Source organism: Acomys russatus, chromosome 5 (assembly GCF_903995435.1).
Source record: "Acomys russatus chromosome 5, mAcoRus1.1, whole genome shotgun sequence".
Taxonomy (NCBI): domain Eukaryota; kingdom Metazoa; phylum Chordata; class Mammalia; order Rodentia; family Muridae; genus Acomys; species Acomys russatus.
The window spans coordinates 26,967,029-26,994,364 of NC_067141.1; the positions used below are offsets into that span (position 1 = coordinate 26,967,029).

Consider the following 27,336-nt stretch of genomic DNA (forward strand, 5'->3'; position numbering starts at 1 on the left):
TTCATTGGTAGTTAAAACTGGCTACCTTGAGGACTGTGATTGGTTGGTTCTCCAGGGTCATCACAACAAAGGGCCAATTCTGAAGCTTAAAACAACTGAGATTACGGCTCTTAGATTTGAGGCCTAGAAGTCCAAAATCATGGCATCAACAGGGCCATATCCCTATAAAGACCTTGGGTCCTTTCTTATATTTTCAACTGATGCTTTGCTTCCTAAACTTGTAAGACACATGGCCATCTGTGTGTCTGTAACTGCCCATGTTTCCCTATATTATAAGATCACCAGGCATATATTGGGTTAGGAATGCCATCCAGTAACTATTAGAGCTCCTTGGTAAAGACTGTAGTTATCTAGTCATACTCTGAAGCATCTCTTTTTAAAGTGACACAATTTAGTTTATGTGTTCTGAACTTAACAGGCCCAAAGTCTCTTTCAAAGCTTCTGAGAGACCTGCTCTTATCCATCCAAGGCCTTTCACCTTCCATCTTAGACCACAAAAGAGGAGTGAGTGTATGAATGGTGAGCAGGCCAACATGACTGACTCTCTGGAAACTTCTGGGGCCATCTGCCAACAATTGTTGTCTGTCTTGCCATGCTGCAGACATGGTCCAGTCATGTTTAAGACTGAGACTTTAGTGCTTCCCAGTACCCATCATACTCAGCCCTGAAACTTGCCTTTCTTAGCTCCCAGATAGCTTGTCTCTGAGTCCATTTGGACCACTTTAACAAATGCCACAGACCAGCGAACTTATAAACAACACACGTTATTTCTCGTAGGCTGGAGGCTGGGAAGTCAAAGGTCAGGGTTTCAACATGTAAATTTGGGGCCGAAGCAAACATTCAGGCTGCCAGGTGTTCTCTACTGTCCTGCCCTTTTGCCCTTCCTTGTGTCCTGCCAGCAGTACACTGGGCGCTAAGCTTTGTGGAGAGAAGTCTATGTGCTATTAGCTTGGGTGTACTGTTCCCAGAAGGAGCTGAGCCTTAATAATCTTTGCTAAATGCTTCATAATATTTCTGGATGGATTTTAACTGCTTCACACTATTCTGCAAACCCACTGTGTGGCCTGGAGTATTCTTTCTTTCTTTCTTTCATTCATTCATTCACCATCCATTCCTCATTGCCTGCCCCAGGCATATATTTAATTTGGTACCGGGCACTATGTAGACTGTTACGGAGACAGTAGAGGGACAGATAGGTGAATGATATTGTGCCTGAGGTGTCCACAGTGCCCAGGAAAAGAAGACAGATGGGCCAGCAGGTTGTAACATTGAATGTACTTTGGTGAGGATGTAGACGTGTCCTCAGGGAGAGCCTTTCAGAGGGAGCTAGATGGGTGAGAATGAGGTAGCTGAAAGGAAATGCCTACCCAAATAGGGCCATCAGAGCTGTTGGAGATTATGGAAGTCTAGGAAGGGGTTTCTTTTCTGATTCCTAAAGGATGTGGAGAAATCAGGGCAAGTGCCCTTTCCTACTGGGGGATGGGGGGTAGGCAGCAGGTTAGCAGTGATGGCTTCTTGCACCAGAGGGCAGTGTTGGGCTTGAGTTGGTTACTTTCCTAGGGCCTAGGACAAAGTCTTCATGTCAGCAGTACTCTATAACCTGTTCCTTGTCCTCTTCCTATTGTTCTCCAGGCCCTTGAGATGCCTTCTTGCCCCCTATCTCTTGAGTCTTTTTGCACAGACAGAAGCTCTATGTAGCCTCAGATACTCAGGCTTCCTCCTCCTGTAGCATTTGAATGGAGGCTTGCTGAGAGCTGTGGGACCACATAGCCACTGGTGATTATAAGTGGGCCAGTGCCACCCAGGGCCACTTAGAGCCCTTGGGGCTCAAGTTGCCACAGATGATCCAGTGTTTTACTGAAGCTCAGAGACCCAGCAATGCCAGCAGGCTGGGTGTCCCTGTTGTGATGTTCTCCTGTCTTCTCTGTTACCTTGTGACACCACCACACCCAACTAACCAACAAAGCCTGTTTTCCCTCCTCCCAGCCCCTGGTGCATGCCAACTATCCTGGGTTGCAGTTGCAGGCTGGATAGACCAGAAAGTCTTGGCAGAGCCTTCCTCCCTGGCTGCTATCTGGTGGATGCGCTGCTCTCACTAGGTTGCTCCATGGTGTCTTAAACATGTCTGTGGAGCCCCTAGGAACTGGCAGATGAAAGGAGGACAGGGCTGGCTTTTTAGGCCAGATAGTGGGATTGAATGGAGCGTGAGAGGGCCGAGGGCTAGGAGGAAGGAAATGGGCTTTGTGGGTTCGTTTGGTAGATACTAGGGCCTATTTCTCAGTTGTCCTTTCTTCTTACTGCACAACTGGCTGCTTTCCAGCACACTTGAGTTAGCACAGTAGTCACAACTGCTGGCTGTTCAGAAGCCACTCACTACCAGTGCTTCAGGCCAGATGTCGCCTTTCCCTTCCGTGTGACCTCTCTACTACCTACTCTGTGGAAGCAGATACAGTTAGGATCAAAGCCATGTGGGCTCTAGAAGGAACATTGTAGGGCCTGCCACTTGGCCGCAGCACTTACAAGGGCTGTCCTGCCTGTACCCCAGCCAGGCTGCTCTATCTGGGAGCACATCTCTTTGGCAGTGCAGTGGCCATATTACCTGAACCCAAATGGCCTGACATGGGGAATTCTGTGCTGCTTCTGGTTGCAGGAGGCAGCCTGTAAGATATAGTTCATGTCTGAAGGAGTGGAGTTTCTAGGGATGTTGGGTAATTTATTGGGCAAATTGAAACTTCCCTGGCATATCTGGGACACATGAACACTGGTACTGTTGCTGTCTCTGCTGTTCAGCACAGAGTGCTGATAGTGGCCCTGTGCTTTGGGTCAGAAGGTTTTTGTTTTGTTTTTAAGTGATAGGTTTTCTAGTTGGGGTATTATTGGTGTTTAAGTGCCTGGTACCCTGTGTTTCTGATGAAAGTCACAGCTTAGTTCCATAGTTGGTGCTTAATTCCTATTAGGTCAGAGCTCCTGCTCTGGAGGGAAGCATAAATGTTGGAATCAAGTTGTCTGGGGCTAGTTAACCCTAAAGCACCTGATTAATAGTCTGCAGAGGATATTAAAGATTCCTGTGGGATCACCTACTGGAACTGGGAGCTTGGCATTTGTTTTGCACTGTAGAGTCCACGTGGGCAGTGCAACAGACCTAACGTCTGTGCTTTGAGACCTTTGCCCTGCTTCATCTAGCATTTTGTTGTAAGCACCGTCCCAGCTCCATGGGTTTTCTCTCTGGAAGGGAGAATGCTGAGTTCATAGATCCAGTGTTGGAGAAAACTGAAGCGGGAAAAGGTGAAAAGTCTCCCATGAGCTGCTTGAGAAGTGGCGAGGGAGAAACAGGTGTGCCAGACGCGCGTTGCTTCACTGTGGCTCATTCTTGCTTGAGAGGAGTTATTTACACATCCCCAGTGACAGTCACAGCAGTCTGACTTCCCTGTTTCTAATGCACAAGAAAAGGATCTGTCAGCCAGCATTTGCAGAAAATAGCAAACAGGCCTCTTCAGGCTGCTGGCTTTCTGGGGAGGAACGTGGGGTAAAGGATCTCTGGGGAGTAGTGGGTTGCTTGTCCTTTTACCATCTACCCCATCTCTGTAGGCAGGAAAGGAGTTCTGTTTGCGTGTCGCTTAAGCAAGCAAGGCGATGAGATGTCCCCTGAGGCATGTACCCTGGTCCACTTGTGCCTGCAGGATTGAAGAGTGTGCCTCTCATGTCGGAGAGGGCTTTTCCTCAGAGAATTTAAGTCAGAGGATTGGCAGCCATGAGGACTTCATGATAACCATCTAACCAGATACTCCTCCAACAGGGCCCTGTGCGGGCTGAGTGGAAGCCTGCCTCACATTCCCACTATTCTCTCTATCCATGCCACCATTTGGGATGAGGGTGACAAGAGACACCTGGAACAGTGCCAGCCCGAAGGGCTGTGTCTGGAAACACCTTCTTCCGAAAGACACTGTTGTAAGGAAGGAGGATGCCGGGGCTCAGTCTTGGACAGGTTGGGTCCCTTGTAGTGCCTGAAGCAGTAATTCTGGGAGTCCTGGAGGGCATCTCACCCCTCAGTGCCCCCCCATCAAGGTCTCGCCTCCCTCGGTACTCTGCTTCTCTCCCACCTGACCTCCAAGCTTTATGACACTCGCTGAGCTGTGCAGAAGCTCCTGTCCTTTCAGCTTTGTGGGTGTGCTGAGGCTCAGGTGCAACTTGGTCAGCGTAGTCAGCTGTTCCTGGGACGAATTCAGACCCTCAAATGAAAAACTGAAGGTAGCTGTCACATGGGTCTGTGAGGGCCTCTGATGGGACACCGTCCCGTGGATCCACAGCTGTCCTGGAGCAGGGTTTCTCTGGCTGATCAGATTCTGAAAGGTTCTGGTTATAGGCCTGTGTGAGCAGTGGGATTCAGTGAGGGCAAGGCTAGATTAGTAATAGTGATGCTTTAGGAACAAAGTGGTGTGTTCTCTTGTCTGTGTTGGCAAGGCCTTGTCTTGTGTCTGGCAGTGTGTTGAATTAGGAGAGAGGCCTGTTGGAGCAGAGGCCTCCTGTGACTTTAGTAGTGAACCAGCCTCCAGGGCAACATGACCCTTGCCCTCCGTCATGCCCGGCACAGCCCCTTTTGAGTGCCCTGTCTAGGTACCATTCCACCACCTGGTTGACACTTTTGTGCCTTGAACTTCAAGTGGTAGTCTGTCTTAAATTCACCCCATAAGTCTGCAGCTGCTTTCTAGCAGGTATTGTCTTGTAACCCTGCCTGTTCCTGAGGGCCCAGGAAACAGGCTCTAGGCCACTGCCCATCTACTTTCTGCATGACCCACTGCCCCGCCTCTCTGGCTCTGCCCTCCCTGGCAGCCAGTGGCCCATGATGGCCTCAGGAGGCGGCGCCCCTTCCCCTGATTTCAGCCTTGGCTACAGCCCAGGCCTCCAGCAGCCTGGTGCTGGAGAACTTTGTGTTCTGGGGCCAGTGACCTCGGGTGGAGCAGTTGTTGCCTGTGGGTCCTCTACCACGTCCTCTGTGTACAGCACGCCTAGGTGCTTGGCTGGTTCAGGGTGATTGTTCCAGAACAGGTATGGCTCTACAAATCTGACTCACCTGCTGGGGTAGTTTTTTACCTGTGGTGAAAGCATGCTGTGTGCTCGAAAACACTTTGTGCTGTGCTGTGCGTGCATGCTTGTGTGTGTCTGTGTGTCTGTGTTTTGGTGTGGCTCATATTAATATCCTACTCAGAAAATCACAGAGGTTGCAGGCTTTGCACAGAGAAAGGGCCTGATGGAAGGAAGTGGCACCTGAAGTTACAGATGAGGAAACTGGGCCTCATAGCTGCCAAACTATGGTGCTAGGAAAGGGAGAGCTAAGCCCAGCCCAGGCAGGCCAAGTGCAGGCTAACACTAGGCCTCATGGCTCCCACTTCCTAGTGGTGGGAGCTGCTCCCATTGCTGACTCCATCTGAAAGGGCCTCACCATTTTCTTCCTGTAAACATCTGCCGGGTTTGCTTCCAGTCCTGCCTTCTCTCCAGTGGCTGGCCACACAGGTTTCAAGTTCAGGCCTGCTTTTGCTGCCCTCTGTAAGGATACAAGGGCTCAGAGGGGTATCTTCTTCCCCACAGTGTTCTTGGCCCCAGGTTCTTTGTGAATTGGGCTTGCCAAGGAGTCCTGGGCCATCAAAATCATTTATGGGGAATCACGTCAAGTGTGTGTGTGTGTGTGTGTGTGTGTGTAAGGGCTAGACACACAGTTCAGTTCTCTGTCATTAGGGGTAGGAGAGAGTCAGCCTTCCAGGAACTCACTACCTGCTCCCCCAAGGTGACCAGCCTTTTGACAGAGATCTAAGGAAGTCTCTTTTTTATCTGGAAAAGAGAATGGGGAGCCTAGGTCATTAGCGAAGAAGGGGCAGGGCAGCAAAATGGCCTTTTTACTCATAGGATGAGAGTCAAGAGCTTAAATGGTGGCAAGATCAAACCTACCAGGTGAGAGACAGGCAGGAGCTCCCAAGAAGCAGCCTGAAGCCTCCCTGATGGTTCAAGAACCTGCTTGCCACAGATGGGAAGACCCAGCTGGGTAGTAGGTGGGAAAGCAAGTATGAAAGGTCATGCTCAGCTTTTGGGGACCTACCAACCTAATCTTGCTACCAGGAGGAAGCCTGGGAACTATCCTTGACCTTCCTCAGCAAAAGTCTTCCTTTCTTCTGTACCCCTCCTTCCCTTTTTTGAGGTAGTGTTGATAGCGATGATCAAGAAATGGTCTTCTATGTAGCTCAGCCTTGAGTGTGAGATTGCCTTCTTGCCTCAGCCTCTCAAGAACTGAGATTACAAGTGTAGCTTGTATTTAAAGTTATTTAAAATTTTTTCTTTTACATTTATTTATTTTTGGTAAGAATAGCCATGAGTACCACATTGTGAAAGTTCTTTCCTCCCACCATGTGGGTTCCTGGGATTAAACTCAGGTTGTCAAATTTGGCTACAAGTACTTTTACCAGCTGACTTAATAATGTGCCCCAGCCTGGTCTCAAGCCAACAGCAGTCTGACTTGTTGGCATTCTGCAATGTATCTTGGAGCAGGCAGTCAAGATGGGTGAGTGATAAGCCAGACTTGTCCAAAATGAAAAAGTTTGACAAATTAAAATTGAAGAAAACTAATACTGAAGGAGGAGGAAAAAAAAAAAAAAAAAGGGTCTGCAGCCAAAGAAAACTAAATAGCAGGAGAGTGTGTTGAGGGTGGTAAAATGGGGCTCTCCTTCCTAGAGCAAACTTAAGCACTGCATGGCAGTCTTGGTTTTATAAACCCATGTGTCTGTAGAAATTTAATAAGACAATTGCTAGCTGGGTGTGGTGGCGTACATCTGTAATCTCAGCACTCTGGGAGGCAGAGGCAGGTGAATCTGTGAGTTCAAGGCCAGCCTGGTCTAAGACAGCCAGGGCTACAGAGAGAAACCCTGTCTCAGAACAAAAATGAAAACCAACCAACAAACAAACAATAAGAAGAAAGAGGAAGAAGAAAAATGGTGTTTTGCATTGTAGCCCAGACTAGCCTTGAGCTCTTTTTTTTTTTTTTTTTAAGATTTATTTATTTTATGTGCATCTGTGTTTTGCCTGCATGTATGTCTGTGTGATGGTGTTGGATCTCCTGAAACTGGAGTTAGAGTTGTGAGCTTCCATGTGGGTGCTGAGCATTTAACCTGGGTTCTCTGAAAGAACAGCTCTTAACCTCTAAGCCATTTCCCCAGCCCCTGCCCTTGAACTCTTGATCCCCCTTTTTGGCTCTGAAGTGGTGAGGTCATTCAGTGTATTAGTAGGCCTGGCTTAAAGGCTTTGAATAGATTTGAACAGGGTAACTGGGCAGGACCTTGGGGTGTGACCTGTGTGTCTTCTCATTTAGAAATGTTGCTTTGTTTTGTTTTTCAAGACAGGGTCTCTCTGTGTAGCCTTGCCTGTCCTGGACTCACTTTGTAGACCAGGCTGGCCTCGAACTCACAGAGATCCGCCTGCCTCTGCCTTCCCAGTGCTGGGATTAAAGGCGTGCGCCACCACGCCCAGCTAGAAATGTTTTTTATGAAGCTGTTGTGACTTCACAGGCAAGGGTAGCACCTTGCTGTATTTTCAGTATCTAGTTGTTTGGAGGGAAAACCTCATGTGTTGGGCATTTTATTGCTGTCAGCTTCTAACCATTGACCAGCAGCAAGATCAGAATTGATCAGCACCTTACTGTATAATTTAGAGACTTTATTTAAACTTTGTCTGTGGACCCTTTGTGTCTTTGCACCCATATTGGCAATAGAAGTCCAAGGCCCAATCAGTGTCTATGTGCACTTAGCTGCCTTTTCAGCTTCCTTTCATCTGAACTGATTCTCCAGTCTATGACTCATTTAAATTTCTACATATTTGGAGTGTGTTGTTTTTCTTGATATAGACAAAGTTTCCCACATAGTTCTGGCTGTCGTGGAACTTGCTCTGTAGACCAAGCTGGCTTCAAACTTACAGAGATCCGCCTGCCCCTGCCTCCTGAGTGCTGGGATCAAGGGCTTGTCCACAATGCCTGGCATCTTTCATATATTTGAAACATTAATTTTAAAATATTAATTTCACATATTTGATTAAATAAAAAAGTGTGCTATCCCATTGGATAAAAAATGGGAATTAGGCTTCAGTTAAACCTGGGTTGTGTATCTGAGGCAGGGCCCTGTAGGAGTGTGGCTTCCATCTTGGTGGATAATTTTAGGTGGCACCAACAATGTCAGCATGGTGCTGATGCTAGACCTTCATCTCTTAGTGAAGTGTTGGCCCAGTTTGTCCACACAGTGTTAGTATTCAGATCCATAAATTCCCCTTCGCTCAGTTGAGTTACTCGTGGCAAATTATGGTCCAAAATTAATAAATGGAAAATTCCAGAAATAAGGAAGTCTTAAGTTTTAGGTGGTGTGCTGTTGTGGGTGTGTAATGGAATCTTGCAGCCTCCCACTTCTCCTTTTGTTCAGAGTCTCCACGCTGTATTTGCTGTCTGCTAGTCGGTTAGTAGTGTCTCAGTCATCACTGACTGCTGTGGAACTGCTTGTGTCTGGGTAACCAGCATTTTTCTTCAGTTTCCCCAAAGCAAAGAGTAATGGGGCTGGCAGCTGAGATTTGCCAGGGGGGAGAGCTATCTGTTCTCTGTAAGTGAAAAGGTGAAAGTTCTTGAGTTACTAAAGAGAAGAAAATATGCTGAGCTGCTAAGATCCGCAAACGATACATAGCTATGTCATAGCATTTGTTATGGTTCTATGTGATTATTAATTCCTGTTAATTTCTTACTGTATGCAATTTCTAAGTTAAATTTTATTATGAGACATACATTTTTTTAAAAAATCATTGTTGTGCCAGGTGGTGGTGGCACACACCTTTAATTCCAGAACTTGGGAGACAGAGGCAGACTGATCTCTGAGTTCAAAACCAGCTTGGTCTACAGAACAAATTCTAGGATAGCCAGAACAAGGGATACAGAGAGGAACCTTGTCTCGACAAATCCAAAACCAAAACCAAACAAAAATCATGGTTGCAGCCAAATGTGCCAGTGCATTCCTGTAATCCCAGCTTGGGAAGTGGGGGCTTGAGGATCAGGAATTCAAGGTCATCTTTGACCATACATGGAGGTTGAGGCCAGCCTGGGCTACATGAAACTTAAAAAAAAAAAAAAAAAGGAAAAAAAAAAAAGCCATAGCTGCTATAAGGCTTAGCACTATCATGATAAGACACAGAAAATATGATAAGGTCAAGATAGATATAAGCTATTTTAGAAAAATTGGAGCCTGGAGTCCAGCAAGGTGACCCCCACTTTTGTGTAGGTGGGTCAGATACCCCTGCCAACCCTGGCTGTTGCATGACACTTGAGACTGACACAAGCTTCAGGGCTGTCTCACTCTGCCTCTCAGACATCATGTCTGACCCCACTTTCCTAGCTCACATACTCTGGCTCAGGACACAGTGTTCCTGGCCTTCTTCCTTGTTCTTGGGTAGCTATTTCTTTGTTGGGTCCTCCTCCTAGTCAAGCCCAAAAGTTCAGGCCTGAGCCTTTTCCATTCTACAACATTCTCACTCTGGATTACATTATCCATCATAATGCTGCCAGGTTTTCCTCCCTTGCTCTTCCTTTGTCCACGAGCTTGCTTTACTCCTAACACTACCTTTCTCCCTACAGTCTTGCTGTGTTGGCCCATCCACCGAACAGGTTTCTTTTATTCCTCAACTCAATGGACTTCTTAGTGAATGTTGTCTGTGGTACTGTCCCTGACTCCAGTGGTCCCTACCCTAGTCAGAGTCTGATGGTGCTCTGTAACCATCTCTGCCCTGTAGGGATCTTTCCCAAAGCCTTTTAAACTTGCTCATGGCCTGAAGGAGGCAGTAACAGCAAATCTGCCCATACCTTCAGCTTTACCTCACATAGGGCTCCTTGCCTTCTACCTCCTGCCTGTCTAGCTTGCTGCATTGTCCCAAGCTTGTTCCCTCAGGGCCTTGGCTGATTGCCATTGTCACCCATCTGAATGTGGCCACCTCCTCTCTGGTCAGGTTCCAGCTTCTGTGTCCCTTCCTCAGAGAATCATCTCTGATATCCAGCTGCAGTAACCATCTTTCCCCGGGACATTGACAAAACATGACCTTTGAGGCACTTTGTCATCACTGTTTGATCAGAGGTGATCTTGTGTATAGGTCCTTTTCCCTCTTTGCTGGCTGAGTCTTACAGGAGACCAGGCTCTTGTGGACTCAGGGCCACAAACTGTGCTTCCTGAGTGGGATGGGCCTGCTGCTACCCACCCATCTTCGTCTCTTTCTTAAGACTTACTTGCTTATGACTTCTCTTTCTGTTCTCAGTCTCCCTCCCTCTCAGTATTGCTGGCTGTCCCTGTGACATCAGGGTTTTTGCAATATTTGTTTTATTTATTGAGCTTTCTTTTATGTTTAAAAAAAAAAGTGGCTGAGTCAACCATTTCTACCTTTTACTAAGAACCAAATCATTCAGTTAGATAAACGTCTGTGACTGGAGAGGCCAGATGCAGATTTGGGCCCTGCTTTGTCTTTTCCTTCTTTCCTGGGCCTGGATCTCTCTCCCTCATCTCTCCATCTCCCCACCTCTGTAGCTTTCTTTCCTCCTCCTCCTCCTCCTCCTCCTCCTCCTCCTCCTCCTCCTCCTCCTCCTCCTCCTTCTTCTTCTTCTTCTTCTTCTATTTTTGGGGGTGGGGGTGGGAGTGTGGTAGAATCATACTGTGGTCAAACTGCCCTGGAACTTACTATATAGTCAAGCATAGCCTCAAAGTCAACAGTCCTGTGCCTCAGCTTCCTGAATAGCTGGGATTAGAGGTTTGAACCACGATATCCTGCTGCGTCTTTAATATGTAAAATAAGTGCTTAGCTATGCAACCTGTTTGTGGTATATAAACTGTCTTCAGCTGATTTTAAAAGTTAAATTGCTAGGTGTGGTGGTGTACTCCTGTAATCCCAGCACTCAGGAAAGCAGAGGCAGGCGGATCACTGTGAGTTCAAGGCCAGCCTTGTCTACACAGCAAGTCCAGGCCAGCTAGGTCTATACAGAGAGAAACCTATCCTGAAAATAAAATAAAATAATTAAGTTGCTGTATAGTACATGTACCATTTAAAGTGCACAGTTCAGTAGCATTAAGTCCATTCACAACCATTCCACCATCATCTACAAAGTTCTTTTCACACTTCAGACCTGAAACTTTGCTCCTTTTAAATACAATTCCCATCCTACCCTCAGCTTAGAAAAGTACCCCTCTCTCCATCTCTTTTCCTCCTATGTCAGCTCTATTCCACCATCTTAACCACTCTAGGAGTCAGTGGAATCCCAAGGCGTTTGTCTCTGTGACCAGCCTCTTCACTTGCCCTTTGTGGTTGTGATCAGTATTTTACTTGATATGCCTCAGTAGAAGGAAGGTTCAGGCCTCTCTTTGAAAAAAGCTGTTTTAACTGAGAGCCAAGGCCACCTCCTGAGAGAGCAGGTGGACATGATCAATACATGAAAGATGTCCATATTGGATGTTGGTGGAGAATGAGGGTAGCCAGCCCTGAGTACCCAGCATCAAGATGCACACCATGCCACATAGGGCCCCTCTGTGGCCTCTGAAATGTAAGCACCGTGCTAAACATGAGGGTATTGAGCTGAACTAAGCTTCTCTGGCCTGGATTTGCTTGCTCTCCACAGCTCCACCACAAATCAACTGGAGATGGTACTGTTTTCTGAGGGTTAAGCTTCCTCTCTCTTTCTGGATATGGGGCATTCAATGCCTGGCCTGCTCTAACCTGGGCTCTGATTCCCTCTCCTCAGATGCTGAAGTTCCAAACAGTTCGAGGGGGCCTGAGGCTCCTGGGTATCCGCCGTTCCTCCACTGCCCCTGTTGCTTCCCCAAATGTCCGGCGCCTGGAGTACAGGCCCATCAAGAAAGTCATGGTGGCCAACAGAGGTGAGTACTACCATAATTCAGGGCCTGGGGCCAGCCTAGCCTGACCTCCTCACCCTGCCCTGCCTGTCCCCTTGGTGTTTCTCTCAGGACTCAGGAGACTGACTGCTCACCCTGTTTGTCCTAGGTGAGATTGCCATCCGAGTGTTTCGTGCCTGCACAGAGCTAGGCATCCGCACAGTGGCCGTGTACTCAGAGCAGGACACAGGCCAGATGCACCGGCAGAAAGCTGACGAAGCCTACCTTATTGGCCGTGGCCTGGCGCCTGTACAAGCCTACCTGCATATTCCAGACATCATCAAGGTGGCCAAGGTAGAGTCAGCTTGGCCTAGGAGATACCAGAGTCTGTCTCCTGAGGCTGGGCAGGGTCTGGTGCTGTGCCCTGCACCCAATACCCACCAGCAGGATACGTGTATTGGGAGGTAGGGGGTAGACCCCAGCAAGACCGGAGAAGGAGAAAGAGGAAGGTATCCAGGCATTTGTCCTGCCCTTTTCAGGAGAATGGTGTAGATGCTGTGCACCCTGGCTATGGGTTCCTCTCAGAGCGAGCAGATTTCGCCCAGGCCTGCCAGGATGCTGGAGTCCGCTTCATTGGGCCAAGTCCAGAGGTGGTCCGCAAGATGGGAGACAAGGTGGAGGCCCGGGCCATTGCCATTGCTGCAGGTGACACAGAACTCCTCCCGGGGGCTAGCTGGGAGGGGCCAGTGTGAGAGTTTATTTCCTTGACAAGATGTAGCCTGTTAAAGAGACCTCCATGTTCTCCCAACAGGTGTTCCAGTGGTCCCTGGCACTGATTCCCCCATCAATTCCCTGCATGAGGCCCACGAGTTCTCCAACACCTATGGCTTCCCTATTATCTTTAAGGCTGCCTATGGAGGTGGGGGCCGTGGCATGAGGGTTGTGCACAGCTATGAGGTGAGCAGGACAGCACATATGCTAAGGTCTGCATACCAGGCATGTAGCCTCTGTTGTGGGCTCTGGGAAGTGTGCAGAGGTGGCAATAGAGGGCACAGAGCTGGTCCCATGTCTACCCAGCCTTGCTTGCCCTTCTAGGAACTGGAAGAGAATTACACCCGTGCTTACTCTGAGGCCTTGGCAGCCTTTGGGAATGGGGCACTCTTTGTGGAGAAGTTCATTGAGAAACCACGGCACATTGAAGTGCAAATCCTAGGTGAGTGGGGAATTGTGTGAAATAGGAGAGGCCTAGATCTCCTTTGGGACAGCCTTTCTAGGGGATTGCTCTCTGGAAAGGGGGCCTGGAACAGAGTGGCAGTCAGGTGGCCGAGTAGCCACAGTGCCCAAGGGGCCAGAGGACATTAGGAGGAGGCACTGGAATCTAGGAAAGGCTGAATCCCATTTCTTGTGTGCCCAGGGGACCAATATGGGAATATCCTGCACTTGTATGAACGTGACTGCTCCATCCAGCGGCGGCACCAGAAGGTGGTAGAGATCGCCCCTGCTGCCCACTTGGACCCTCATCTTCGCTCACGCCTCACCAGTGACTCTGTTAAACTTGCCAAGCAGGTGAGTACATGCTCCAGGGGATAGGAGCCAGTTTTGCAAGCTTTCTTGGTACCTCTGTCCAGATTGTCTCATGGCTTGGGCATATGGGAGCTCCCTGTGGACAGCCTACTGAGGGAAGGAGGGAGGCCCTGCAGAGAGGGAGGAAGTGCTCAATGGTAGCAGCGGTGCTTGGACCAGAGGGAAGGTGTCCTGCCCATCCCTTCTACTCTTGCTATACAGCCTAACTTTTCTGGGGCACCAGCTCACCCTGGTCACTGTAAAGAGAGCGTTCTCAGATTCTGGCAGAGTTGAGATATCTTTTCCTCACTGCCTCCTAACCTCTGTTGCAGCACAGTCCCTTTCCTTATTGAGCTATCTCTGCCAGCCTCTGCTTAGCTGGTGGAGTGATCCTGGGGTGTGGAGGTGGGAGCTGTCTATAAGCAATGCTTTGCCCCAGACTAGCCTGAACACCTGCCATGGCAGCAGGGTACCACTTTAACGTGCCCCCCTGAGGCTGCCCCAGGAAGGTCACACTGTCCCAGGTTTGAGCCCCATGGCCTCCAGTGCAGACAGTGGAAACAGAGTGGTTCTGAGACAAGGCTCAGCAATGTGAGCAGAGGCTCTGTTGAGGTCTGGTGGAGCTGGTGTTGCCTCAGGAGCAACCTCACTTTGGCCTGGCTCTGTTCTTTTGGCCAATGCCTTTAATCCTACCAGCTCAGGCGCCAGGAAATATATGTATTGTTCCAGAAGGACAAGAAGTAGAATGAAAGTAGGGTTGCAATCCGAGTTAATATACCACTGCTAGTCCTCAAGTGGCACTGCTTGAGGTGATGGCCAAAGTGAGATGACAGTAGAGTAACATAGGAGGAAACTCCCTGAAAACCCTTCTGTAGTGGATAAGTGGGCCGGGAGGCCCAGAACTGCAGGTCTGAGGGACATGGACCAAGGATACTGTTGCTGAGAAAACAACAGTGAGATTCTAGGGGGAGTTGGGGGATGTCTTCACCCAGACTTGCTGGGCATAGCCTTGTCTTAGTAGCTTCCGGGAGCGTATAGGGGTGGAGGTATATGCCTGGGTGCTGGCCACTTCAGGGGAGCTGATGGAAGGTCGCGGCTGGATTGCCACAAGCTGTTCTGTTCCAGAACCTGTGTGGTGGGCAGGCTTGGGTGGCATAGCCCTGACCCTGGGAACCTCTGTTTACCGGCCACCCCTGCAGGTTGGCTATGAGAATGCGGGCACGGTGGAGTTCCTGGTAGACAAGCATGGCAAGCACTACTTCATCGAGGTCAATTCCCGCCTTCAGGTGGAGCACACAGTCACTGAGGAGATCACAGAGTGAGCACTGGGCTGAGGCTGGGGCAGGGTGGAAGAACGGCTGCGGGAGATAGCAGCCACGGCTCAGATCACTTGCTTTCACTTCACCTGGGAACATCACAAAAAATTTTTTTAATTTTATTTTTATTTTATGTACATCGGTGTTTTGCCTGAATGTGAGGGTGTCAGATCCCCTGGAGTCACAGGAGTTACAGACAGTTGTGAACTGCCACATGGGTGCAACTCTGATCCTGGAAGACCTGGAAGTGGTCCTCTTAATCACTGAGCCATCTCTCCAGCTCCCTAAAAATATTCTTATGAGGGTTTTACATGGTTATTGTAAAAAATGAACACAAAAATAAAAACAACTCAGAGCTTACCTAACACAATGAGGATGCCTGGTGCTGCCTGCTGCCAGGGTCTCTATGGAGCCTTCATGATGTCCTTGTGAAGAAGGGAGTCATCACCTCATTTTTCAGATGAGTGAACCAAGAGGTTAAGAGAACTGTCCAAATCCACACAGTGGACTCCAGGTTTGCCTCCAGCTCTGTGATGTCTCAATGCCCACACATAGCCTTTGGGTAGTTCCCATCTTTGTTTATTATATAGTTTCATGTTGTTGAGATGTTTTAGATAGACCTAAAACACATTTTTGAGATTTATTTTTATTTTGTGTATGAACATTTGCCTCAATGAGTCTGTGCGCCATGTATGTGCTGTGCCCATGGAAACCAGAAGAGGGCATAGATTTCCTCAGGACTGGAATTAGAGATGGTTATGAGTGCTATATGCATGCTGGGAATTAAACTCTGGTCCTCTGGAAGAGTAGCCAGTGCTCTTAATTGCTGAGTCATCTCTCCAGCCCCTCAGATAGATTAAAAAAAAAAAGATCAATACATTGTATTTTGTATTTTATTATTATTATTATTATTATTATTATTTTTTGTTTGTTTGTTTTTTGTTTTTTGTTTTTTGTTTTTTTGGTTTTTTGGTTATTCCAGACAGGGTTTCTCTGTGTTGCCCTGGCTGTCCTAGACTCACTTTGTAGACCAGGCTGGCCTCCAACTCACAGCGATCTGCCTGCTTCTGCCTCCTGGGTGCTGGGATTAAAGGTGTGTGTCACCACGCCCAGCTTATACATTTTATTTTTGTGTTTGCCTGTTGTGGTTAATTTACCAGTATGGCCTAATAATGTTTATTATTAGGCCTGTAATTATTATTACAGCAGTATTTTCTTTACTTTTTAAAAGATTTATTTTACATATATGAGTGTTTTATCTTCATACACACTAGAAGAAGGATTCAGATTCTATTACAGATGGTTGTGAACCACCATGTGGTTGCTGGGAATTGAACAAAGGACCTCTGGAAGAACAGATAGCGATCTTAACCACTGAGCCAGCTCTCCAGCCCCTATGGCAGTATTTTCTAACCTGCTAGCAATCAATCAAGACAGACACTGGTTATATTTTAAAATAGCCTTAGTTAACCTGGAGCAGGACAGATATTAATCTCCTAAACTACTTCCCATAGTGAGGCAGGTATGGAATCCCTGTCCCAATCCCATGCTGTCTGCTTCTAACAATTTCTGTCAAGCTACCTCCCATTCACAATCCCAAATACTTGCTAGTGTTCTTCATCTGGGCCAGATTCTCCATCCACATGGACTTTGTGCTTCTCCTCCACCTAACCCATAATAGTGTGACCTTCTTCTCCCTTCTCTTCCGGTCTCCCCAAGATTCTCTCTTGTCTCTCCAAGCCCAGGAACCTTAGCCATACCTATCCTATTTGCCCTCTGCCCAGATGTGATGGCCTTTTATTGGTCAAATAGGTTAGGTTCTAGGCAAGGTACTGGTGGGTCACAGAGACAGTAAGCAGTAATTATCATCAAAATAGATCAGACCAACCTCCAACATTTGCCTACAGAGGCCAGAAGAGGGTACCTGCTCCCCCAGAATTGGAGTCACAGAGGGTTGTGAGCTCCCATGCAGGTGTTGGAAATCAAACCTAGGCCCTCAACAGCTCCTAGCTGCTGAGCCATCTCAAAGCCTTAGAATATTTATTTTAATTTATTTTAATATTTGGTATTTGTCCAGGTGTGTGTGCTCACACCTTTAATCTCAACAGAGGCAGCAGATCTATATCTAGCCTTATCTACATAGTGATTTTCAGCACAGCCAGAGACCCTGTCTCAAAACAAAACAAAATGACAACAAAAAACTTGGCATTTGCTGAAGGCATTCCCCAGACCTTTATTCTTCATTAGTACTTTTAGTGGCTGTAGACTGTTTTACCATATACACCTGTAATAATTCAGCTATTATACTTTCTGCTGGACAGTGTACTGCTCTGGCTTTTGTGGTTCAGGGTGTGTCTGTTAACATCTGTCCACATGTGAGCCACAGCTTCCTAGAAGATTTGTACCAGTGTATTCTCCCACAAGCTTTGGGTACAGACTTACATCTACTCATATTATCAATGTGAAAATAGCTTTCATTATCCCCGTATATATATTTTAAGACATTTAAGTATTAATCCTTGGCAATGAACCAGTTTCCCTTTCCATGGAACATTTCTGATCCAGTTTTCTCCTTGGCTGCACTCAAGACTAATGATGCCTTTGCCCAGTACATGTCTTCCGTGGGTCAGAGCTGGAGTCACAGTGACACTCCAGCCATGTGCCCCAGTCAATGCCCTGGTGCTGCTCTACCAAGGTTTGCTTGCTCAGGTGTCAGGGTCTCCATGCCTTGAGCCATGTGCAGACTAGGCTAGCTGTGGCATCTCCGATGGAGAGTGCCACCATGCGGACCTACCATGTGAGTGGGTCAGTGACCTGTAGAGGGTACATGGTGACCTTTATTACCACTGTGCTTTCACAGTGACAGTGAGTGCGAAGGGCAGTCTGCCAGTAGAGTACTAGCCACAAGCCTTAGAGACAATACATTAAACCTGGAGGGCCTTGTGTTTACAGCTTCTTACCTGGATTGGATACCATCTTTAAGAGTGGCCATCGCTCAGGCTAGGTTTACACAACCATGCAAACAGGGAGAGCCTTCTGCTCTACATGTGCCTGGGGAACATAATGTCCTGACCATGTCTACCCTCCTAGCTGTAGGCCTCCAACTAATACAGTTCCCTGGTTCTGTTTGTTGGGCTTTTGGTTCTGTTTTGCTTTGGTTTGGTTTTTTAGATAGGGTCTTATGAGTGCCACACTGGTCTTAAGCTTGTTGTGTAGCCAAAGGTGACTTTGGACTTCTAATCTTCCTAGCTCTACCTATCAATGCTGAGATTACACACATACAGACGTACCTGGCCTTGTCGTTCCTATTTTGTACCCTTCCCTTTCCTGCATCTACAATGTGTCCCCCATGCTCCAAGAGTGGGTGCCTGTAAGAATGTCCTCTGCCTGTGCGTCCCTGCCACAGGAAGTCAGGGGTTTGCAGCCCCTAGGGTTGCAAACAAAGGACAGGCTGCTGGAAGGAGTTATCAGGGGCTTGTCTTCTAGAAGCCTCTTCTATTTCTCCTCTTCCTCCTCTCCTTCCTCCTCCTCCTCCTCCTTTTTTGGTTTTTCGAGACAGGGTTTCTCTGTATAGCCTTGACTGTCCTGGACTCACTTTGTAGACCAGGCTGGCCTCAAACTCACAGCAGTCCACCCACCACTGCCTCCCAAGTGCTGGGATTACAGTCATGTGTGCCACCACACCCAGCTTCTAGAAGCTTCTTAAGGCAGTGTTTTCTCTTGACATCCTGGGGAAAGCAGGGCATGCTGTGGGACTACCAGGTAGAGGGACCATAGGCCGCTTGGGCTGAGGAGGATATAGCAGCATTGGCCTGTATGAACCACAGAAGCCCTCCTCAGTGCCTCATCTCATTCTTCTCCTTCCCTGGTGGCTTCATTTGCAGTGTGGACCTGGTCCATGCTCAGATCCATGTGTCTGAAGGCCGGAGCCTTCCTGACCTGGGCCTGCGGCAGGAGAACATCCGCATCAATGGTTGTGCCATTCAGTGTCGGGTGACCACTGAGGACCCAGCACGCAGCTTCCAGCCTGACACTGGACGCATTGAGGTAGGTGACATTTCAAAAGTGTGACACTAGCTGTAGCCTGGGCTGAGAGTCTTCACTGCCTCTCTATGGTGCCCAGGTTATCTATCACCTAGGGGCTCAGGTGCGGCTGGCTTAGAGCACATGGGAGCCCAGTATGTCTTAGAGTAAGGGAGAACATTCCATAGAAAGCCAGCAGATCACCCTGGAATGGGGCAGACCAGCTTAGGGGGCACTTGTGGGCCCCCAGATATGATGCCTTGGCCTCACTGTGGCAAAGCCAGAGCGGCTGGTCTCTACCCTGCCTTGTGTTAGGGGTGAGGGGTGGCTGGCGAGGTAGGACCTTGTTTGGAACAGAGGATTGGGGTTTCTGTGGCAGGGCAAGTGAAGTAGACGTCCCCTTGGGAGTAAACAAAGGAGCTCCTAAGCAGGTAGCACTGAGGGACTGAGAAGCAGTTTACCTCAGTTCTGCCCATTTTCCCTGTCAGGGTTGGAGCCTTTGAGCTCAAGCTGCTAGTGTCCCCTCCGTTCCCTGTCTGTGGCTCCAGCCTGCACCCTCGCCCTGCATGTCAGAGGATGCAGGACAGACATCGGGGGCACTCGGGGTCAGCACTGGTATCCAGGGTCAGGATGGCAAGGATAAGCATGAACCAGATACGAGAACTGAAAGTCCAAGAGTAGTATGCTTATGGATGGGGCATGGGTGGGACCACTAGGTCGGTTATGACCTTGAGGGCCCAAGGCCACCATAGCTGACCACCTGCATTTATTTCTGAGTCCCTAGGTGGGCAGCTTTGGGCTGGTGCTGCCTGTAGCCCTAGCTCTTCTGCCCTTGGCAGGGAAGGGGCAGCCGAGGCTCTGGGGCTCCTGCCCCTTCCACCTCCACTCCCATGGCCAGGGGCTGGCTTTCCAGCCGGTCACCACAGGGTATTTTTAGCTGGTGGTTCCTGCACAGAGCTAAGTGTCCATCCTTAAATATTGCATGAAGTTCTTCTTTATTGAACACAGCTTGTGCCCTTAGCAGCAGAAGGGTAATGCTGAGGGTGTCCCCAGTCTAGTCCCTATGGCCTCCTCCACTTTCTCTGTAAATATCAGGCCCCCCACCTACCCCATGCCTGTCGTGAGCATTCGCGCGCGCGTGTGTGTGTGTGTGTGTGTGTGTGTGTGTGTGTAAGTGTAGTTACCTCAGACACCCAACTACTTGCTGTCCATCTGTGCCTGCTATTTCCCCTTCTACTTGCCTCCCGTATTTCCTGGATGAGCTGGGTGCATTGCTGTCATTGTGTGTGTTTCATCTCCATGTCTTCTTCCTACTCGTCTCTCTTTCTCCCGCCCTCCCCTTCAGGGGTAGGAAATATGAGTAGATGTTGAAGCCTCCCCTTCCATCCACATTAAACAACAACAACCAAATAACAAATACAAAAAATAACAACAACAACAAAACCCCAAAACTAAAACCAAAACAAAACAAAAACCAAGCTGGGTGTGTTGTGCACACCTGTAATTTCAGCACTCAGCTCTCAGAAGGTTGAGGTAGGAGGGCCATAATGAGTTCAAGGCCAGCTTAGGCTACATTGTAAGTTCAGATTGGTGTCTCAAAAACTCCAAAGAAACCAAAACTTCCTTGGTCAGCCTGCCAGTCTCCTTTCCTTGCTTGTGGCCCTGTGGCCTGTGTACTTGTGTGCTGTCCCAGCCTGTCTGGACAGGGTCTCCTCTGCTTTAGCTGCTTCAGTCCTACTGAGCAGCTGGCAGTGGGCAGTGCACACTGCTCCTGGAATAATGATGGACATAGAACGGGCCTGCAAGGAGGGATGGTGGTTAGGCAGGTGGTGAAGTGTCAGTGGGCTCTGCCCCTTCCTACCTGGGCTGCTGACTGGGCTGTGCATGATCTAGGATCCTGGCAGGGCACTCCCTCCTCTGTCCTCTCCTCAGGAGAGCTACAGCCTGGGTCTGTTGGCAGAAGTAGAAACTTGATCGTCAGAGATGGGCTCTCTAGGTACCCTTAGCTCAGTCCTCGGTTCCATGCTGGGAGCCCGTTTACCCCCAGTTTCTATCTCTGCTGACTTGAACTTCCTTCTGGCAACAGGTTTTCCGGAGTGGCGAGGGCATGGGCATCCGGCTGGACAATGCCTCTGCCTTCCAGGGGGCTGTCATATCACCCCACTATGACTCTCTGCTTGTCAAAGTCATTGCCCACGGCAAAGACCACCCCACAGCTGCCACGAAGATGAGCAGAGCCCTGGCTGAGTTCCGTGTCCGAGGTGTAAAGGTGAGAGAGAGAGAGAGAGAGAGAGAGAGAGAGAGAGAGAGAGAGAGAGAGAGAGAGAGAGAGAGGCTGTGCCTTTCCCTGCCTTTAACCACAGTGGGTCTATTTGGTTATGTGTTCCCGAGGGGTGGATGTGGTGGCTGCCTCATCTTTATTTTGCTTTTACTGATGTGGCTCTCAGCTTCAGTGATACAGTAATCTCTCCTGGCTGCACTCAGACTGCTGGTGCCAGGGCCCTGCTGGATCTCTGTGTTAAGTGTGGATCCCTGGGTGAGTGCTCTAGCCCTGATGAAAAAGGTCAGACCTTCTGCCAGCTCCTAGATGCCTGGCCTGGCATCTAGAGTGGCAGGTGCTTCAGAGTAGCCAAGAAACATATGATGAAGGGCAGGGCTCTGGCCACAGTGGCTGCCTGACAGCAAGGGCCTCAGGGTGCCGCTAACTTCCTTGTTGGCCTCCATTTGTAACTAGTTTCTGTAACTACAGACGAATTCACAGCCAAGAAATGCTGTCTGTCCTTTGAAGCCAGCACCTGTCCACGTATCCTATGGGGCGTACTTGGGTATACGCTTAAGCCCCCAGCCCTGTTGAGACCTCTTCTCTCCTCTTCCAGAGGTCCCCATGGGGTGCTCTGGCCATGTGGGCAGTGCTGGGTGCTGACCTCCTCTTATTCTTTGTGACCTCTTCCAGCCTTGATTGTTGTTAAAGCTTGACAGCCCATGGGCCCATTGTGCCTAGTGCTGTCCCTACAGCGAGCAGTTATTTTCCTCACTGTTCTCAGGTTCTGTCAGTGACTACAGTGGGGTCAAAGAATGTTTGGAAAACCTTGTAGGAGGAAGAGCGGTTTTGAGCCTGTCCTTGGGGTAGGGCAGAGCAGCCTGCTTCCCACAGCCATCTTGGGAGAGGCAGGGGTTTCCTAGATGCTTTTTGTTGGGGTCCATGGCTTGCTGTAAAATCAGCTCCCCATGTCGTGGATTCACTGCCTCACACTCTGGTTTGTGGTTGGGCCCTGGTAACGCTTATTTTTTCCCTTAGTGCCAGGTACCCTGAGCCATACCACCTTACCCATCTGTCCTACATCACAGTGGGTTCAAGACCCCAGCATCCAAGCTGGGTGTGGTGGCACATGCCTTTAATCCCAGCACTTGGGAGATGGAGGCAGGCAGATCTCTGAGTTTAAGGCCAGCCTGGTCTACAAAGTGAGTTCAGGACAGCCAGCACTCTGTTCCAAGCATGAGAACAGGAATAGTAGCAGAATTTGGGGCCCAAGTCTGTCCCCTTCCTGCACACACCCTACCCTATGTGTGCCCTCTCCTACATGTCTCCCATCAGGGCCTTAAACCAACATACAGGTATGTACAGGTATGTTATAGTGCCAGGAGCCTCTGTGTGTGTGTGTGAGAGAGAGAGACAGACAGACAGACAGACAGACACACACACAGACACAGAGACACAAAGAGACAGAGTGTGAGTGAGTGCACGAGAGCTTGGCTGCCCTTGTGGACACAGTAGAATGCTCTTCAGGCTGCTTGGCAGGTCTGGGCTGCTAGTGTCTACTTGTTCTTTCATTAAGCACCAGGTGCTTATGCAGGACCCATGTGAGCACTGTGGGTCCACGAGTGTGAGGGCTGAAGCCGCTCAATATCAAGAGGCTGCGCATTTATCCCATCAGCAGGTTGAAGCCACTTTCCCAGAAAGCCCAGCAGACAGCTGCATGGTCTCAGAACAGCCAGGTGCTGCCATCTCACTCAGGTCCAGGGAACCATAGGACCTTCCAGAGGGTCCTGGACTGATGTCTGCCTCCTGGCAGGGCCAGCAAACACCAGACACCCAGCTCTTGACTGCTGTCCTGGGCTTCCCCCATAGGCTGGCTGGGAGTCTTGGGCTATGAGAAGCACCTCTGCTGGGCCTGGCAGCTTTAGCCTTGACACCTGTCCTCAGCTCTGTACCTATAAAAGCCCCCTCCCTCCCCCGCAGGGACCAAGCAGGATGAGAAAAAAACCCATATTGAAGTGTCCCCAACAATTTTATTATAAATAGAAACAAGACTCCCTCCCTCTTGGTGGCTGCAGCCCCTGCCTTGGTGGCTCTGAGCACCTGTTGGTGGGACCTGTCCCTTTAGTCTGGAGGCCAAAACCAAGGAAAGGGTTTGCTGTCCCACCAAGTACATGGGGAGCCTGAGGTACTGAGGATAAAAAGCAGAGTGGGGCCCAGGGCCGTGCTGCCCACCCAGACCCAACAGTGGCACTGCTCCTTCCTCAGGGCACAAGAGAGGCCACCCTTCCTGTCACACCACACTCTCCTCCAGCCGCTCTGCACTGCCCCCCACACCTCGGCACCCAGCTCCCAGCAGCCCCCCATGTACAGAGTGACTCCGCCGGGCCCAGGCTCCTCCCAGGCGCCTGGCATACCCGTAGCAGCCACCCGTGTCTCCCAGGTCCAGAGAGCAGCTGCGCTGGGGACGGGGTGGAGGGCTCCTTGGTGGGTGGCTCTTGGGCAAGGGGCTGGTGCCACCATTGGTCTGGGATTGGACATGGCTGAGTTTGAGTGGGAGGCGGCCATTCCCAGCTCCCCGGCCCCGAACCAGCAAGGCCACAGTGAAGACCAGTAAGGCAGCCACTAGGACCCCGCCCACTGCCACAGTCAGGGTTCCGCCCAACACATGGGCCTGAAGGGCATGGCACAGGGGTGTGGCTGGCAGCGTAGAGAAGTGGGCACAGCCCAGCAGTCTGGTGGCTGTGAGATCGGAGGGCCCAGCAGCAGGTGACAGGGCCAGCAGGCAGAGGTCGTAGTCAGCACCAGGAACCAGGTGCTTCAGCAGGAAGTGGTGACTGGAGGCTGGTACAATCCTGCAGGCAAGGGCAGGTAGTCAGAGCCCCCGGGTGGGGTACAGCCCCCATTCCCATCTCTCAGGTTTGCCCTGGACAGCCCCTCAGGCCTGTAAGATCCTGTCAACACACACACACCAAGCCTGTGCTCCCTCTGGAAGGCAGACACAATGACAGGCATCCATATCTAGGACAGTGCCAGGGCAGAGATGAGTGTGTACACTGACAGGCCTCAGGCAGCAGGAGTTGGGGAGAGGGAGCGAATGGAACCAAGCAGAGGCAGAAGTACTCTGGGGCAGAAGGCAGGTGGTTAACTGACACCGAAACCGAAGCTGCTATCACTGATGGTCAGTAGACCGGCCCATACAGCCACATCTGAAACCCTTATAAACAGCAGCCTGTTCCTCTGCCCCAGGCAGCTGACCCAGCTATGCTCCAAGAGTTTAGAAGTAGAGGAGGACCAGGCACAGGCCTGGAGGGGAACAGGCAGGGTTAGGGAATACAGGGAGGCGCAGTGAACAAAGCAGGCTGAAGGGTGTGTGCAGGGCCCATCCTCACCGGTAGATGAGGGTCTCATCCTCGCTGCTGTTGTACTGGATTTGGAACATCCACACTGGCTCAGCTGGCCGCCCTGGGCCCCAGCTCACCAGGCCAGAGGTGGCAGTCACTTCTGTCACTTGCACGACTGGCTCAGATTCTAAAGTTCCCTCACCTTCAGCAGCAGTTCTAGCAGAAGCAGCAATGTCTGAGGGCCCAGGACGGGCTCCCTCGGCACTGGTGTTCCCACCATGGGGCAAGGCCAGTACCCGAAGCTCCACTCGTGCTGTGGCCTCACCAGCAGGGTTGGTGGCAATGCAGGTATAGGCTCCTGCATCTCCAGCGCCTGTCACCCCAATTTCTAGGGTTCCATTGGGGAAAGCCCAGGCTCGGGAAGAGTTGCCAACTAGCCTGTCATCAGGGCCAACCCAGTGCATAGTGGGCACAGGGTCACCAAGGGCCCTGCACCGTAGAGTGGCCCGCTGGCCCTCTAGGACCCACAGGCGCTGTGTATGGCGGGCAATCAGAGGTGGCTCACAGGAGAACTCTCCCTCAGGCACTGCCCAGAAGTAGCGGCCCGCCAGGGTTGGTGGAGAAGCGCAGGTTTCCAGGTCATCAGGCCGGGCCAGGCGCCGCAGCCACAGTAGCTCACAGTTGCAGTGCAGTGGGTTCCCGCTAAAACTCAGCACCAGAGGGGAAGGTGAGGCCTCAGCATCCCGACCCCGGGAGAAAAGTGGATCGGGTGCCAATGTGGCCAGGCGGTTGGAGGTGAGGTCAAGGCGGGAGAGCTGGCTAAGCTGAGCAAAGACGCCTGGGGGCAGTGCATCGATGAGGTTATGGTCCAGGTTAAGGGTATGCAGGGCAGGCATGGAGCCTATGCCAGCCCAGGGAACCTGCCGGAGATTGTTATAGGACACATCCAGATCCTCGAGACTCTCGAGGAAGTCGTCAAAGGCCCCTGGCGCGATGCGGCCCAGCTGATTGCCACTGAGAATGAGGTGCTGCAGGTTGACTGGCCCCCGTAGGCTGCTGCTGCCCAGCTCCACTAGCCTGTTGCCATCCAGGTGCAAGGAGCGCAGGCTCTCCAGGTCTCCAAAGGAGCGGGCCCCAATGCGGGTGATGGCATTTCGAGACAATGTTAGGTCCACCAGCCCTGTCATGTTTCGGAAATCAGGTGGTCCCAGGGCCTGGATGAAGTTGTCAGCCAAGCGCAGTTCAACTGTGCGCCGGTCCACGTTGGGTGGCACAAACAGCAGGCCTCGGTGGGCACAAAGAGTGCTGAGAGACTCCGACAGGTTCTGGCACACGCAGGGTAGTGGGCAAGCGGCGGCTCCACTGGCCAGCAGCAGCAATAGGAGCGGCGGGGCCATGGTGAGTGCCCTGTGAGAAAGGGCCGCAGCCCCAGGCACAGGTGGGGCTAGGGCTATGCCCACTTGTGCCCAGGGCACGGTCCCAGGAACCAGTTTCCAGAGTCTGGACTGGGGAAGGGTTGGGTAAGAGGCTCAAGGAGGACCCCAGGGAGAAAAGATGGCTGGGGCTGCAGGCTCAGGACCCCTGGAGTAAAGGTCACATTTCCCAAGCAGTTGAAGGGAGTCCAGGTACTGGGGACAAGGTGAGGCATGAGGCAGGAAGTGGAGGAGGGCAGGGAGCAGGGAGGGTCCCGGAACTTCCTTCTGGCATCCTCTGGAATGGCCTGCCCCCTCCCCCTTCCGTGCCTTCCCCTTCGTGGCTGAAGACGGCGTTCCCCCAAATCCCTGGCGTGGACTGTGGCTCCTCCCCGGGCGGGGCTCCCGCTGTACCCTGCGCCGGGGCGGGGGAAGGGGGCTCACCTGGTGTCCGTCGCTCAGGGGGCGCAGGCTGGCCTCCCCGCGGGCCCAGCCGGCCCCTGCCGACTCCAGGCCGCTCTCTCGCGGGGACGAGGCCCGGCCCGCCTGCCACGCGCCCTCCGGCCCATGGCGCTCGGGCCCTCGGCCCAGGCTCTCTCGGCTCCCAGCACCTTTTCTCCGCACCGTTCGCGGCGGTGGCGGCGGCGACAGGCAGACGGGTGCGCGCCGGCGGACACGCGCGCCGCGGACACGCACGTGGAGGGCGGACCGGGAGGGGCACGGGGATCCACCTGGGCCCCAGCCGGGCTCCGGAGGTCACGAGGACACCCGGCCACTGCAGCGCCCACGGGTGGCGCCCAGTCACGCCCGAGGCCCGGCCGGGCCCGCCGTGTTGCCCCACGACGCTGCCGCAGCGCACTCACCCTGGCACCGGCGCGCGCGCCCTCGGCCACCCTGGCGCCCAAGCATCCTGCACCGCTCAGGCGGGCGCCGCGGCTCTGCAGACAACCAGACAAAGCGCCAGCTCGCAGGCCCCTTCACCATCTCCCAGAGACGGGTCTTTGTCACATGTCTCTGGGCACCCTCCCCAGCACGCCCACATATGCCCACACACGTCCCCGCACCCACGGGCAGGGCCGGGCGCAAACCCGCACTGTTGTTGGGACCCTCGCGTCTACAGACACACACTGAAGGTCACAACCGTTCTGCATCACCGAGTCACGTGAAGGATCCCCCACAGGTCCAGGCCCTGGGGGGGCTGGGGTGGCGCCCCCAACAGGGCTTCTGCGGGTGGGGCCTGAGGGCTCCGCCACCGACTGGCGTCGCGCCCCGCCCCACCGCGCCCCTCCCTCCTCTGCTCCGTCTCCCCCGCCCCCGCCCCCTGCCCGGCGCTCCCTAGCCAACCGGCCTCCGCCTCCGGCCGGATTGGTCTGCGCTGCGCGGTTTCCCAGCAGGCTAGCGGTGGCACGCTATTTGAAGCGGTGCGTCAGTGGTCCTCTCCCGGTCGCAGCTCCGCCTTCCCCCCCAACTCGCCTCCCCCGCTGTGGCCAACTCCTAGGGAGTGTGGCCCGGAGGGTCTAAGATGTGAGGTGGCCTCAGAGC

At 51.5% G+C, this 27,336-nt stretch overlaps 2 protein-coding genes across 6 annotated transcripts in view; one reads left to right on the forward strand and one right to left on the reverse strand.

Moving 5' to 3' along the window:
- Window positions 1–27,336, forward strand: part of Pc (pyruvate carboxylase) — a 105,784-nt gene that overhangs the window by 72,418 nt on the left and 6,030 nt on the right. For 3 of the 4 annotated variants that reach the window (XM_051145824.1, XM_051145826.1, XM_051145827.1), the window contains 9 exons: window positions 11,789–11,924; window positions 12,049–12,233; window positions 12,419–12,584; window positions 12,691–12,836; window positions 12,975–13,092; window positions 13,294–13,445; window positions 14,642–14,760; window positions 18,643–18,805; window positions 20,868–21,050. In XM_051145824.1, coding sequence (XP_051001781.1) covers window positions 11,789–11,924; window positions 12,049–12,233; window positions 12,419–12,584; window positions 12,691–12,836; window positions 12,975–13,092; window positions 13,294–13,445; window positions 14,642–14,760; window positions 18,643–18,805; window positions 20,868–21,050 — 1,368 coding nt within the window. Of the gene's footprint in view, window positions 1–4,884; window positions 5,047–11,788; window positions 11,925–12,048; window positions 12,234–12,418; window positions 12,585–12,690; window positions 12,837–12,974; window positions 13,093–13,293; window positions 13,446–14,641; window positions 14,761–18,642; window positions 18,806–20,867; window positions 21,051–27,336 lie in introns of those variants that run through there. The other variant, XM_051145825.1, reaches the window with a different exon arrangement.
- On the reverse strand, window positions 23,052–27,078 carry Lrfn4 (leucine rich repeat and fibronectin type III domain containing 4). 2 transcript variants are annotated; one of them, XM_051145829.1, is made up of 3 exons: window positions 26,239–27,078; window positions 24,431–25,789; window positions 23,052–23,893 (listed from the first exon to the last, which is right to left on the reverse strand). In XM_051145829.1, exons 2-3 carry the CDS (start codon window positions 25,777–25,779, stop codon window positions 23,332–23,334), a joined length of 1,911 nt encoding a protein of 636 aa, XP_051001786.1. In that variant the 5' UTR covers window positions 25,780–25,789; window positions 26,239–27,078; the 3' UTR covers window positions 23,052–23,331. The 2 variants fall into 2 exon arrangements, with proteins under 2 accessions (XP_051001786.1, XP_051001787.1); XM_051145830.1 differs by lacking the exon at window positions 26,239–27,078 and having other exon boundaries at window positions 24,431–26,214.

Coding starts and splice junctions, on each gene's coding strand:
- Lrfn4 (XM_051145829.1), bottom strand. CDS start 25,779: ATGGCCCCGCCGCTCCTATTGCTGCTGCTGGCCAGTGGAGCCGCCGCT. Junction 23,894..24,430: donor GATGAGACCCTCATCTACCG/GTGAGGATGGGC, acceptor CCTTGCCTGCAG/GATTGTACCAGCCTCCAGTC.